The sequence below is a fragment of the Malus domestica genome, chromosome 03 (genome assembly GCF_042453785.1).
Source record: "Malus domestica chromosome 03, GDT2T_hap1".
Lineage (NCBI taxonomy): Eukaryota > Viridiplantae > Streptophyta > Magnoliopsida > Rosales > Rosaceae > Malus > Malus domestica.
In genome coordinates this window covers 34,244,000-34,257,439 of record NC_091663.1, presented here as the reverse complement: position 1 = coordinate 34,257,439, position 13,440 = coordinate 34,244,000, and the positions used below count along the sequence as shown (strand labels likewise).

Sequence of the window (13,440 nt, the reverse complement as noted above, 5' to 3'; positions counted from 1 at the left end):
GTTTTAAAATAAAATATTAAATAAACAACTGATTGATTTATATTATTGCTAGTCTATTGTGAGGTTAAGTTCATCTTCCTCTTCTTTAGTGTAGATAATATCGTTAAAAAAATAATCATTTGACAACTAATTTAATCACATTATTGTCAGCATGTGAAAGATTTTTTTATATCCGCCATTAGATGTTTTTTAAGGTGTTTTGAACGTGTTTAGAAATACAGAAATTGAATCATATTATTGTTAATTTATTATGAGGTGCTAATAAAAAAAAGCACAAAAAAATAATTATTAAAAAAATGTTAAAATAAAAAAAATACCTCCGCTTTATTTGATGTATTATTTTGGGATGTTTTTGAAGTTTTTTGTTTTGGGGGTATTTTTGTCTAAGTATTTTTATTGAAGTTTGGTGACATCAAAATACCTTCACCGTGGGTGCCAATTTGGTTATGCGCTTGCACTTGCACTTAAGTTTTTGCCCCAGGCCCCAAAGTGGTGCCAATTTGGTGCATTGGTCACTTTTCCAGCCTTCAATAAGATAGGGTAGATTTTGGATCTTTCACAACACCATGTATCTCTCCTCTTTCTACTATCTATGACATAAGGCAGATCAATCTTCGTCCCTTGGAAAAAAAAAAGAGTAAGAAAATTAAAGGATGAAACATGTTATTAAACAATGAGCGACAGAGTGAGCAATAATACAACATATGATTGGCAATATCTCATCACAAGCCAAAGAAAAAATTTGAACATTATCTCATCATGTTGTCATATGTTAAATGTCTTATTCATGTGTCCACACTTGTTTTTTAGTATAAAACGAAAAATAAAAAAGGTGAAAGTGCCGTATATAAATTTATCACAACAAGAAAGATCCTTGGACCGACTGCAACATCTAACTTAGCTTTATTTGCAGTAGAATTTATTAAGTTCCAGTTGCTTTTTCGAACAAGCGAATAATATTTTATTTATAAATTCAAGGCCAATGAAAGCAGCTTCCTTGCAAATGAGATATATTTTTATATTTAAAATGTAGTTTTTCTAATAGAGCGATAGTTTTAGAGGGTTAAATAAACAACTAGAAGGAAAGAAATTAATGAAGATGGAACATGCATTATAGTGCATAACATGATTGCTTTCCATTACATATTAGAGTAAAGTTAGAAAATATGAGTTGGGCTTAGTCAAATTTTATACAACATATGTTATGTTCTCTCAAATTTAATAGAACATATGTTATGAGTTGGGACTCATAAATTTTGCCTTTGGTGGGCAATTGACTAAAAGCTTGTTGGTGGCGTTTAATGATTGAAGAAGGAATTGTTGTGATGAAAGTAAAGTTGGTGAATTTGGGTGAAATAAGTTTTCCTCAATTTCTCATGCTCGCGCATGTAATTGTTGCCTATCTTGTGCATTCAAATTCGAATTTTTATCCTGATAATTTAAATAATTTAATATGAAAAAATCGTTTTTATTAAAAAAATAAAATAAAATGGTAGTTAAATTAAAAATCATGAGTTTTGTCTCCAAATCAAGCCAATGTTTGGGAACTTTTATTTAGAATATTTTGTTTTCCACTTTTCGAAACTTTCTCACCGGGATTACTCTGCACGCATCTATTGGTTCCATCTGCCCTTTAACCTACAAATGGGATCGAAGCAAATTCAAAGCCAACAGAATCTCAATATCAAAACCGATCAACTTTATCAGAATATATTACAAAAGGGTGTGCTATCCACATATCCTTTTTACTTCTCACACATCATTTGTTAATTTATGTTCGTTGATCTTTTTTATTTCATCTGATTCGACGGTCGAAAATTAGAAGGATGTATGAGAAATAAAAAGAGGTGTGTGGATATCACACCCCTATTACAAATCATTTTCCTATTTGATTGTATCTGATTGTTCACTTTACACATTGGACTCCCAAAAATTCGTTTTTAGATTGCTTTTATTGTGCAGCCGCCACCAATTAGGTTCTCAAGTATCAAGCATTCCACAAATCACATTCTGTTTCATAAAGGAAGGTTCATTTTCTTTTAGTTTTTAGGTCTTGAGGACAATATCACAATTAATACATGTTAACTACTAGCAATATTTCACGTGTAATTCTCTAGAAGGTCGCATGCATGAGGTGAATGAATTTGTGCTTCTAGAACTTTAAAATCTAAAACATTTGAATACATATTTTTGTTGCTGGTCTAATGCTCACTTTAACTATCATTAAACAATTTGTGGGGTTTAAACTTTGAAGTGTATTGTTCTTATAAAACACAATAGGGTTCTCTACGATCAAGCATTTCGACGAATGGCATACATTTTCTATTTTTTCTTTCTCTAAGTTGGAGAAATTTTTAATCTACTTTACCATCAATAATTAATTCATATAATCATCAGTAAGTTACATATAATCATCTGTACTGTGTCATTTATACATATATGATTTTGTAGTGCTCATGAACTTCAAAACTCAGAACATCCAAATTTAATGTTTATTGTTCGGCCACATTTCATCGTCGAACTATTCGTGAGGATTGAGAATGCCTATTTTCTCCCTAACAAAATAACAAAGGGCGAGATCATTGATAATGCAGGAAACCAAGAAGGAGAGGGAGGGAAGATTGTCACATGCATTTGTTTTGGTTGAGATGCTACCCCTTTCCTTTTCACCTAAATTTGCTATGAAGCGTGCCAATGGTCCCCAACAAACTCATTGTGTTTTGAACTCTTTTTTGGTTCATGTATGGTGTGGAAGAAAGTTCCATTTAAAGTTGATTAAAGCTCAGGGTAAATTATAGAAGAGGTCACTACCATGTCTGCATGGTGGTGGCATAAGAGCCTGATAATATTCAATTTGTCTTACTTTGGACCACTGCCACCTGTTCTCTCCACAACTAATTGATCACTAATATACTATTTCTAACCTTTAATTAGCCCTTAATTATAACAAATTCACCACCACAGGGACTAACACAGAGAAGAGTCTGAGATAGGAAGGCACTCCCCGGCTTCTATTTATATCGCCCTCTTCTCCTCTTCTCCAAACACATCCCACAGCTAAAGAAAAATAGAAATCTCTCTCTATCTCTCACATATGGATTAGGGTTTTGCTTTGGATGTCGTGGACCAATAGCGGTTGAAGCTGCCAGCATGATCTAAACTTCCCTCTTGGTCAAGGAAAGATCAGATCATGTGGTAGCTTCACCTGTTGATGGGGATCACGAAAAAGAACACTTCCTATTATTCCGATTCTAGCCCTACACCATCTGGATAGCTTCTTTATGTGATTTTCTCAGTTGGGGAATCATTAATATGGCTACAATTTTCTTTCATTTCTGTGCCACATATGGTACTGTTTCATCGTTTTTTCCCTTACACTTGTCCTTTTTTTCCTCTCGTTTTTGTTTGGTTTCTAAATTCTTTTTGTGGTTCCACTTCTAGGATTTAACTTTGGAGTCTCTTTAACTTTGTGATGGATTTGGTTTTTATCAAGCACTACAACATAGCTGATCGTATGCCGTCTGACATTTCATTGTTTGGAGATGCTATTGGCGCTTTAAAAAAGGTCATCCTGCACTCTTAGCTAATGAAATAAAGAAGGTAAAAGAGCATGGAGACTTTTTTAGAGTGCTAATATGAATTTTCATGATTTATCATATTTAATCCAGTAAAGGCAAGCCTTCGCGCAACAGAAAGGTTACTCATGTTTTACCAAGAGGTCACAGATTCGAGTTGTAGAACAATTTATTTGCAAAGTAAGGGTAAGGCTGCTTATGATTAACGTTTCCCCTCCCTCTTCGACCCTCACAAAGAAGAGAGCCTTATTGGCTTGGAGTCGCCCTTTTATCATATGTAATCCAGTATACACATGGTGGTCCATTTGCAGAACTTTATTTTGCAAAAGAAAGCCATGACTTGGCCAATGAGAATAACATTGAGCTAAAAATGTTCATATGGCATTTCGGAATCTTAGCTGCTTGGGGTAATATTCATACTACTGTTAGGGTTTTGAGTGACAGAATTTCTCCAGTCCAAAAATGTTTGGTGCTTTTGAGATTCCCTCTTATCAATTAAGCCTTTGATTATATTGCACTAATCCCTTTTAGATGTTGTTTAATATGTTGGTTTTGTTAAAGAACAATTTAATGGTGACATGTGTCGTAAAAGAATGCATTAACAAGGGGGGAAAGCACTTGAATCTTTGTGCATGGCTGCACTGCCTGCAGTAGTATTATATAAGCTTTTAACCGCTCCATCATGTATATCAATTAAACCTCTTTGGATATCATTGTTTAAACGTTGGAATTGTTGGAAAAATAGTCGTATTTAGTTTTTTAGTGTTTCGTTTCTTGGGCCTAAGTCCGTTTAGGTTTAGAGTTTGCTAGTTTGGCATATGTACAAGTCTTATATTCATTTATTTTCGTCAAGTTAATCACGATGTATTCTTATGAGTTTTGTAATCGTTTCGGTATTTTTATTTATTTTAATAATATTTTTACTTTTATATTACGTTGTTCGTCCATTTTTTGTTCATTCGTATGTGGACTGATTTGCAACTAATGAAAGTACTTGTGAAATTTCTGCTATTGAATTTGAGAAATCAAGTTTATTGTGAAGTATGAGGTTCCCTATTGTAAGGTCAATTCATTTTTATGCAATTTTTCATATTGGCAATCATTATTCGATCACAATGTTTCATTTACAATGTTGAAAGTGTAGCGAAAATCTCTACACCCATAATAATATAGTAGGGCTTGCAGTTTCTAGAACTTGTAAATTTATCTACGTACATAAGATCTTGTGTTCGATTCTTCTACAATATTAATTATATCAAAGAATTGCTCATACCTCAAGAAGACGAAGAGAAAGTTTATGTTCGATTTTTCTCTCTTATAAGATCTTGAGTTCGATTTTTCTCTCTTAAGAGGGTTTTTTATTTTCTTTTCATATACCCTTGATATGGTAATGGAGTTAAGGCCCTACAAAGACTAAAGAAGGTATCCAATTAAGTTCAACCACTAGGTCCATTGCGATGTTGATATATTTAGGTGAACGATATTTATGAAAACTTGCTCCCGAATTGAACGATACGGTACAAGTGAAACTTGTAATTTGACATATTGGAGGCTGTCACACCAATTTGATGTAGAATCTGCAAACTAACATGAAAACTGAACAAAAAATAAAACAAATTAAGAAAATGATCCACCCAGAAAAAAGAGAACTGCATTTTTAGTTTGGTGTCGGAATTGTATGTGCGAAACCTCTTGGACGCGTTGAATTTCAAGTTCACATTCCACATGGCTTGTTTTGGGTTCCATTCGTTGTGTTGGTGATCACATGTGAGGGGCCAAAAGTGGTTGAAACACCTCTATAAGTTCTTCCAACTTTCAAAAAATTAGATTGAATGACTTCGACACGAGCTGGTCTCTTAAAAAAAACATGAAAAAAACTGTGCGGCCAATGTGTGACGTATGTAAAATAGACAATGTCGCTTCTGCCCTACATCATGATTAAAAATGAAAGGACATTACTGACCTTTTGTGTTCCATTTGCTTTCAAATCACTCAATTTCTCAAGACCAAAGAGCATCCTGCAAAATTGCAGGTACAATCTGTTTATTTGGCGCGCCCAATCTCTCTCTCTCTCCACTGTACCGAAGAAGAATACTTGGCAGTTCACAAGCAACATGTAAACGTGCAGTACCAGTGAGTTTTCAAAAAACTTATACTTTACTCTCTGTTTTTGCCTTTGCCTTCCCTTTCTTACTGTTCAGTTTGGTAATTAATCTGATTCAAAAAATCGGTAAATTTGAACTTTTTTCCATGTGAATTCAATGAGAGAAAAGCATGCAAATTAAAAGGGTGTTCCTTTACTCCTTCACTTAATTGTAACGGGTGATGGGGGTGATTGATTGATTGATTCATCTTCTCAATAGGAATTTTCTGGAGTTTCTGTGTGTAATTGGGTTTTTTTTTTTTTTCCTAAAAGTTTGTTGAAAATGATTAAATGGGTTGTCTTAAAGGAAGCAGCTTGGTTTTGTTTAATCTCAGATATTAACTGGAAATTTTGCTGCAGCCTGCAGGTAATAATGTGAGGGGAAGGCTGTGAAAGGGCAAGATCTTGGGTGTAACCGTCGTAATGTCCCCCCCAACTCTCGATCGTCAGGTGATGAGAAAGATAGAGGGAGGGAGAGACATTACAACGGTTACACGGCCAAATCTCTCCTGTGAAAGGGATTGTTGCCATGTTCCACCAGTAGTTGGTTTATGTAAGTAATCTCCAATTCCTATTCCTGCTCAGTTCATACTTGCTGGTGTTTGTTTTTGTAATTAAATAGTCTTAAACCATGATTAGGGTTTAGCAATCTTCAATAACTCTTACAATAATCAAAAGAAATGTCACTGTCAGATTGTTTTACATGTTATTCACTGAAATTATGCAGAAGTCGGGATTAGAGTTCATTTACTACATCCTTTCAGTTTCCGCTCTTTCGAGTCTTTTGTTTTAGCCTATTCTTGAATGTAAACATGTATAACTGATCTTATCTAATCTCCGCCTTGCTCCTGTGCTTTATAAACAATGAACTAATCTTATTTAAGTTAGAAAATGATTAAATTCGGCTTATGCACTCTTGTACATCTCCTACAAACATCACACTTACAAGTTCAGATACAAGGAATCTTATCTTGGAACTTATTATTTTACACCATAATAATCCGTATCTTAGGTAACATTTGGATTATTAGGGTTTACGCATCCTTATGGAATGGTCATTCCGTTTTCTTGGTTCACATATATAGTTTGGGAATGAGCATTCCAAATTTACAAATTCACTCGAGCCTAAGACTCCAAGCCGTAGGCATTGACTCCGAGCATCAAATACTCAAACCTAGATTCCAAGCTAGGGATGTAGAGCGTGAACCCCGAGCGCTGAGTCCCAAACCTAGAGCCTAGAGCTCCACTTTGGACCTTGAGCCCTGAGCTCACGCCTTTGAGCTTTGAGCTCAGGTATTCGGCATCTTGTCCTGGTCCCTGAACTCCGGAACCTGGACCTTGGTTCTCGAGCCAAACCCAAGACTTGGAGTCCGAGATGCTCACACATTTCTTTTGTTAGTGAGTGACCTCTTGATAGTTTTGAAGAACGGTTCATCTGGAACTGGTATGCACTTCACGATCCAACCAATTGGCCATGAAACAGCTGCAATTGCGACACAAGTTGCCCATTGCCACAAAGTCAACCTCTCTGTGCTTGCAAACTTCTTCAGGAACTCCACCATCACAACTTGAAGAACGATAGTTATAACCACAATTCCAATAAACAATTTGTTCCTGTGAATTCCTTTGAATACATTCTGCTTCTCCATGCTCCTCGAGTTGAACTCGTTGAAAATTTGACAGAGTACGAACGTGTTGAAAATCAAAGTATCATTCACTGCAGCAGTGACATTGAAGATGGACTCGCCACTGAACTGCAAGGTTAAGAGGATGGCTATTTGATATAGAGCTTGACATAAAAGGTTTCTCCACATAATATTGGTTATGAGTGGTGCAGTTCGACCTACAGGTTTCTTCTGCATTAGCTCATCTGTTGGCCGTTCAGTAGCAAGGGCGAGAGCGCCTAGTGTATCCATGATGAGATTCACCCACAGCAACTGAACTGCTGTTAGGGGAACTTCACCAGCTGAAACTGCGGCGATAAAGTTGATTACTAGAGCTGCGACATTAACGGTTAGTTGAAACTGGATGAACTTCTGTATATTGTTATAAACACATCTCCCCCACCTCAAAACTGTGGCCACAGAATTGAAGTTGTCGTCCAAGATGATGATGTCTGAGCTTTCTTTTGCCACCTCCGTCCCTTGGATTCCCATGGAAAGTCCTATATCAGCTTCTTTCAATGCAGGTGCATCATTTGTGCCATCTCCTGTGACTGCAACCACATGTCCTTTCTGCTTCAAACACTGCACCATCAATAGCTTGTCGAACGGGGAGGATCTTGCCATCACGCAAATTCTATCGACCCTTTTCATTCTCTCTTCCGGTGTGTAGTTTCGGAATTCTGCTCCTTCTATCACCTGATCACCATTTTCCACATCCTCAGTCTTTAGTATTCCACATTCTGTAGCTATAGCTTTAGCTGTGAAAACATTGTCTCCGGTAATCATTTTAATTTGCACGCCTGCAGACATGCATATTTTCACAGCTTTGGTGACCCCTGGCCGACATGGATCTTTGAGACCAACTACCCCTAGCAAGATTAATCCATCTTCTTTTAGCCTTGGGTGGGCCTTCTTGTTGTTGCTGTATTCAATTTCTTTCTCTGAAATTTGAGCATGAGCAAAAGCAATGCACCGGAGGCTACTAGCTGCCATGCCTTGGATTGTTTTCTCAATATTTGACCTACCATCTTCATCCAAGGACTTTACAGTCCCGTTGGTTTCATAATAACTCGAGCACATTGCAACGATCATCTCAGCAGCTCCTTTCCAGTGCACATGGATGGTGTTATTCTTCTTCTTTATAAGAACCCCGCTTCGTTTCTTATCTGAGTTAAACGTTTCAACATGAAGAATGTCATAACTAGGCTTCAACTTTTCCATGTCCATACCCAAATCTGAAACAGCCCAATGGAGAATCGCTTTCTCTGTTGGACTACCAGAAATTTCGGGTTTTGATCCCAAAAGAGGCATGTAAACACTTCCGGTCGTGTTCAAGCCAACTCCTTGATGGAATAATTCACGAACAATTGATGTGATTGAATTATCTTTCTCAATGAGATCTTGGCCAACAAAAAATTGAGTCACTTCCATTTCATTTTTTGTCAAAGTTCCTGTTTTGTCAGTACAAATAACGGTTGCTGATCCCATCGTCTCACAAGCTTGTAGTTTTCTGACCATAGCCTGATCATTCATCATTCTTTTCATTGAGTAAGCAAGTGTTAGTGTGACGGCCAACGGCAGACCTTCTGGGATTGCCACAACCACAATAGTGACTGCAGCGGAAACAATGCGAACTACTCCGCTCAACACACCATCTATATTTTTGTTGCTACCACTGTACTCCTTTTTTCCATAATCATCTTTTGTGTTACCAGTGAAATAACGAATCAACAAGACTACAAGAACTAGGAAGGCAACTGCAAGGCCTACCTTTCCAATAGAAGAGGTTAGTTTGTCAAGCCTTTCTTGTAATGGTGTTCTTTCATTTGAGTCCTGCGATATTGAGCTCATCATTTCTCCCCACGCAGTGTTCATCCCAACTGATGTGACGAGCATTCGAGCATGGCCATCTACCACCTTTGCACCGGAGAACAGGAAGGGGTTCTTGGTAGAATCAACTTCAACATGGTCACTCTCTCCCGTCATGCTTGACTCGTCCACTTGTAAGGAATACCCATCTAGGAACAATCCATCTGCAGGTATTTGATCTCCCATGTTCAGAACCACAACATCTCCAACTACAATATCGAAGATGGAGATTTCTTGTCTCTGTTTGTCTCTAAATACCTCAACTTTGATGTTGCTACTGATTTTAGACAATTTGTCGAACTGTAATTCTTGTCTAAAGTTACTGAGAGCTGAGACAACAATGACAATGAATACAGCAACAAAGATGCTTCCTCCCTCGTACCAGCCTTCCTTCGCCCCATGCTCTTTGATTCCAAATCCGAGAGAAAGCGCCGCACAGACACAGAGAATCAGAATTGTTGTATCTTTCAAAGCGTCCAGCACAAAATAGAACAACCCTTTTGGAGGCTGCTTGTGGTAGGTATTTGAACCAAAGATTTCACGCCTTTCGTTGACTTCTAGCTCATTTCCAGGGATGCCATTTTCAGGGTTTGTTTTGAGATAAGTGCTGACGCCGATAACTCCTCCAAACTGGTTCAGAGCGCCCAAGTCTTTATCCTTCACCACTCGTACAAGTCCTACATGATCAAATACAGTGTTGGGGAGAAAACTGCACCGATCAGTTTCAGTAATGATTTCTTGGTGGGAAGTGCTTGGTTTCACATCCAGTGCAGTGTAAGAATAAGAGTGCAAAATCTCGGAGTCCTTTTTGTAGTTGTTTTTCTTGTTTAGAAGCTCTTTGGGAAGCGAAAGCATGGCCCGAACAGCATATATTGTTGCGTAGGCCATGCGCCATCTCATCTTGGCTCTGGTGAGGGTGGTAGTGGTGATGTCGAGGAGCAATTTGCCATAACCATAAGGCGAATCGCGGCTGGTTAACATGGTTTGTCAGCAGTTAGAACTTTGAAGAGTTCACACAGTTAAGAAAATAAAGTCGGAAAGAGAGCCTAGTTGAAACAAATTAAGAACTCCATTATCATGTGTATTTTGCTCTGTTTCATAGCCAAATTCAGTCGGTGATTGAAAAAGAGGCAATGTGTGATACGACACGACATGAATGACCTGAACCGAACACAATACAAGTATAGGACTTGATGTGTACACGAGCAACGTTAGCATTGTATTTGTATTTATCTTGTGAAATGGAAAGCTGCTCCCTCCAAACTTTAGGTAGGATTTTTTTAATGTCTACCATTCAATTGTGTGGTCAATCACCCAAGCCAAAAGGTTTCTTGTACTGCATGCAATGGGGAAATTCCCTATCTTGTGGTGGTCCTCCTACTATGTATGAAATGACATTTTTTTATCATGCTTCAATTACTTGATATACGGAAGGAAAACTTTACAATAATGGTTGTACCATTGTCTCACTCTACAATTCTTTATTAAAAGTAGGCTTTACCATTCTTTATAAAAAGTAGGCTATGCCATATTAAAAGTAGATTTTTTTAGCGAAAATGGTCCTAAGATTTAAAAAAATTATAAAAGTTGTCTTCGAGATTATCCACCGTCAACCACTTTGGTCCGTTTGTGAAAAATCTCCCTTGAACTGAAGAAACCAATGGTTCAAGTGGGAGGGTTGATCTGATAAAATTACCCTCAATTTAACGGAGGATTTTCATGGAATGACCAAAATGATTAACAATGTACAATCTCATGGACAACTTCTATGGATTTTAAATCTCAGAGACCAAAGTGAGAATTTATACCAATCTTAGAGATCCAAAAGCCTTAAAAGTATGATAGTACAATAATGGTTCTAGGTTTAAAATTGTAAATTTTTTGAGGGTGAAGTTAAATTATAGGAAACTTCATTCTAATCCTTGACAAATATGACTTTTAGACTAAGACCATAAGTAAGATCAAAATTTAATTATAGTTCATTGATACATTAATCACCTCATTTATTAATTATATTTTGATGTTTAATTCTCTTTTTCCTCCTAATTTTAATGTATTAATTATATTTCATTATAATCATAACATATTTTGTTGTAAACATTTAGATAACTAATTTTTGTTATACAATATCTTTCGATATACATTGTCTTTTTCATTTAGGTACATTAAATTCATTATAATACATTTTTGTTCATACATTTTGGTACATACATTTCGATACAAACATTTAGGTACATTTATTCAATATAAATACATTTTGGTATTAAAATTTGGGTATTTAGGTACATTAATTCAATATAATAGATTTTGGTGTATACATTTACATTTCAATACTAATATTTATGTACATTAATTGAGTCCTTTAAGTTTGAAGAATGCTAAACAAAACTAATGAATTAAAAAAAAATTGGTCAAAAAATAAATTACTAATAAATTTAAATATTTAATTGGAGACATTGAATAAAATACATATTAGTAAATTTGAATTAATGATAAGGAGATTATAACCAATATGAAATCTAACACCAAATTTTTATTAAAATTTCAATCTTCTTACAGAACGTTTGTGTTAGGCGCACACTTGCAGTTTAAGTACGTAGTTAACAATTTGTTTGTACGATATAAATTTTGTGAAGGGTGCCTGATCTTTTACATAAATTACATTAGATGTATTCATTTACTTGAGTGTTTACTAACTATCTGAAATCGAAATCAAACTAAATATGTGCAAGTGTTTACTTACTTTCTAATGTTGAAATGAGAATCAAGCCATTTTGATTATTTACTCACCCCAACCAAAGGTAATATAAACAGGTGAAAGATAACTTTGGTACAAATTATTACAATTCGTTTAGAAGTGCTTTCAAAATGAATGAAAGCACTTTAAATGTTTTTTAGAAGCATCAGATGTTTACTGTTTGCTAGAAACACTTTAAGTGTTTTTGCAAGATTCAGTTGGATTTTTATCAAATATTAATTTCAAAAATATTTTCATTAAAAATGTTTTTGATCATTTTAAAAGTATCTTCGAGTGAGCCCTTAGGTCCACATGACTTTGGATTCCCTTGTTAGTGCAATTAATAATGAAATGACTTGATTGAAAGTGCAATAACACGGCTCTCCTTCATTTCTTGTTCCAAATAAATAAACACGTTGCGGACAATGATACACCACCCACTAAATAAGTTTAATATTTAGGTCAACAGGAAAAGCGTGTTGAAAATTCAGCTTAGTTGTACTTATCATTCTTCTTATGAAAATATTAGGTTTACTGTTTGAATGCAAGTACCTTTTTGCAGCAGCCAAGTTCTTTTCCTTCACAGTTTCTGCAAGTCCAGCATCTTCATGATCATCAACGTCGGACACAAAACTGTTGTGATCAATTTCTACGTCTCCATACTTTTTTGCCCTGGATACTATCTCTTTGGGAAGCTCAAGCATAACACGGACAACACGTAACGCCAAAAAGGCCATCCGCCACCTCTTCTTAGCTCGGAGGGCGGTGTCAAGGTCGTCAAGGTCGTCAAGGAGCGACGGGCCGCAATTGTAGGCCGTGTCGCTGCTGCGTACCATGTTTCTTGTTAGGTCTTAAGAGTTTAAGAGTGAAAGAGATTAGTGGTTAGTAAGGAGGAGGAAGAAGACCTAGCTAGTTGATAGAAAGAGAGTTCATTCTAAAGTGAATGGTTGGGTTGTATTTATAAGCAAAAAAGGGTAGCTAACAATGAGATGAAAGTATATGTACCATGTCGGCAAAAATTGTCAAGCAGCAATAGCACGTTTATTTGGTCAATACAATGTTCTTGCTCAAACCATTAAAAAAATAGAGCAGGTTTTTAATACTGTTTGGCTCTTTACAAGAAATTTTGGCAGCGACTAGAGAAGTTGTTATGCTGGGTGGGACTAGTACATGGTTGAGTGTGACCAAAGGATAACATATTGGCTGCTTCAACACAAGTTTTTCTCTCAGTAAGGAGAAAATTCCTGCAAACCTGCAAGAGAGGGAAACTTTGTTATGATTGTATATAGTCAGGGCAACTCTTAGAAAGACCAAAACACCTGGGGTCTAGTGTCTTCATTTTTTTTTTTTTTTTTTTTGAGAGACGTCTTATTACGAGTAAGTAAAGAGTCCTTGCCTTTACAAGCTGACGAATACTGAAGTTATTTATTCATAAAAATAAAAAATAAAACA

The 13,440-nt window shown here is 36.1% G+C and overlaps 1 protein-coding gene, 1 long non-coding RNA gene and 1 other non-coding gene across 3 annotated transcripts; 2 read left to right on the top strand and 1 right to left on the bottom strand.

The window, feature by feature from the left end:
- Positions 1 to 3,119: 3,119 nt before the first annotated feature.
- On the top strand, positions 3,120 to 3,224 carry MIR167D (microRNA MIR167d). Its single transcript, NR_120895.1, has one exon. It is a non-coding gene; the product is annotated as a microRNA MIR167d (primary transcript).
- Positions 3,225 to 5,405: 2,181 nt separating this feature from the next.
- Positions 5,406 to 10,514, top strand: LOC114824059 (uncharacterized). The gene is made up of 6 exons (XR_003772296.2): positions 5,406 to 5,708; positions 6,079 to 6,271; positions 9,098 to 9,168; positions 9,251 to 9,421; positions 9,571 to 9,767; positions 9,839 to 10,514. It is a non-coding gene; the product is annotated as an uncharacterized lncRNA (long non-coding RNA).
- LOC103432289 (calcium-transporting ATPase 12, plasma membrane-type-like) lies at positions 6,573 to 13,346 on the bottom strand. Its single transcript, XM_070819376.1, has 2 exons — positions 12,541 to 13,346; positions 6,573 to 10,221 (listed from the first exon to the last, which is right to left on the bottom strand). The coding sequence occupies exons 1-2, from the start codon at positions 12,822 to 12,824 to the stop codon at positions 7,098 to 7,100; spliced, it is 3,408 nt and encodes a 1,135-aa protein (XP_070675477.1). The 5' UTR covers positions 12,825 to 13,346; the 3' UTR covers positions 6,573 to 7,097.
- Positions 13,347 to 13,440: the final 94 nt, after the last annotated feature.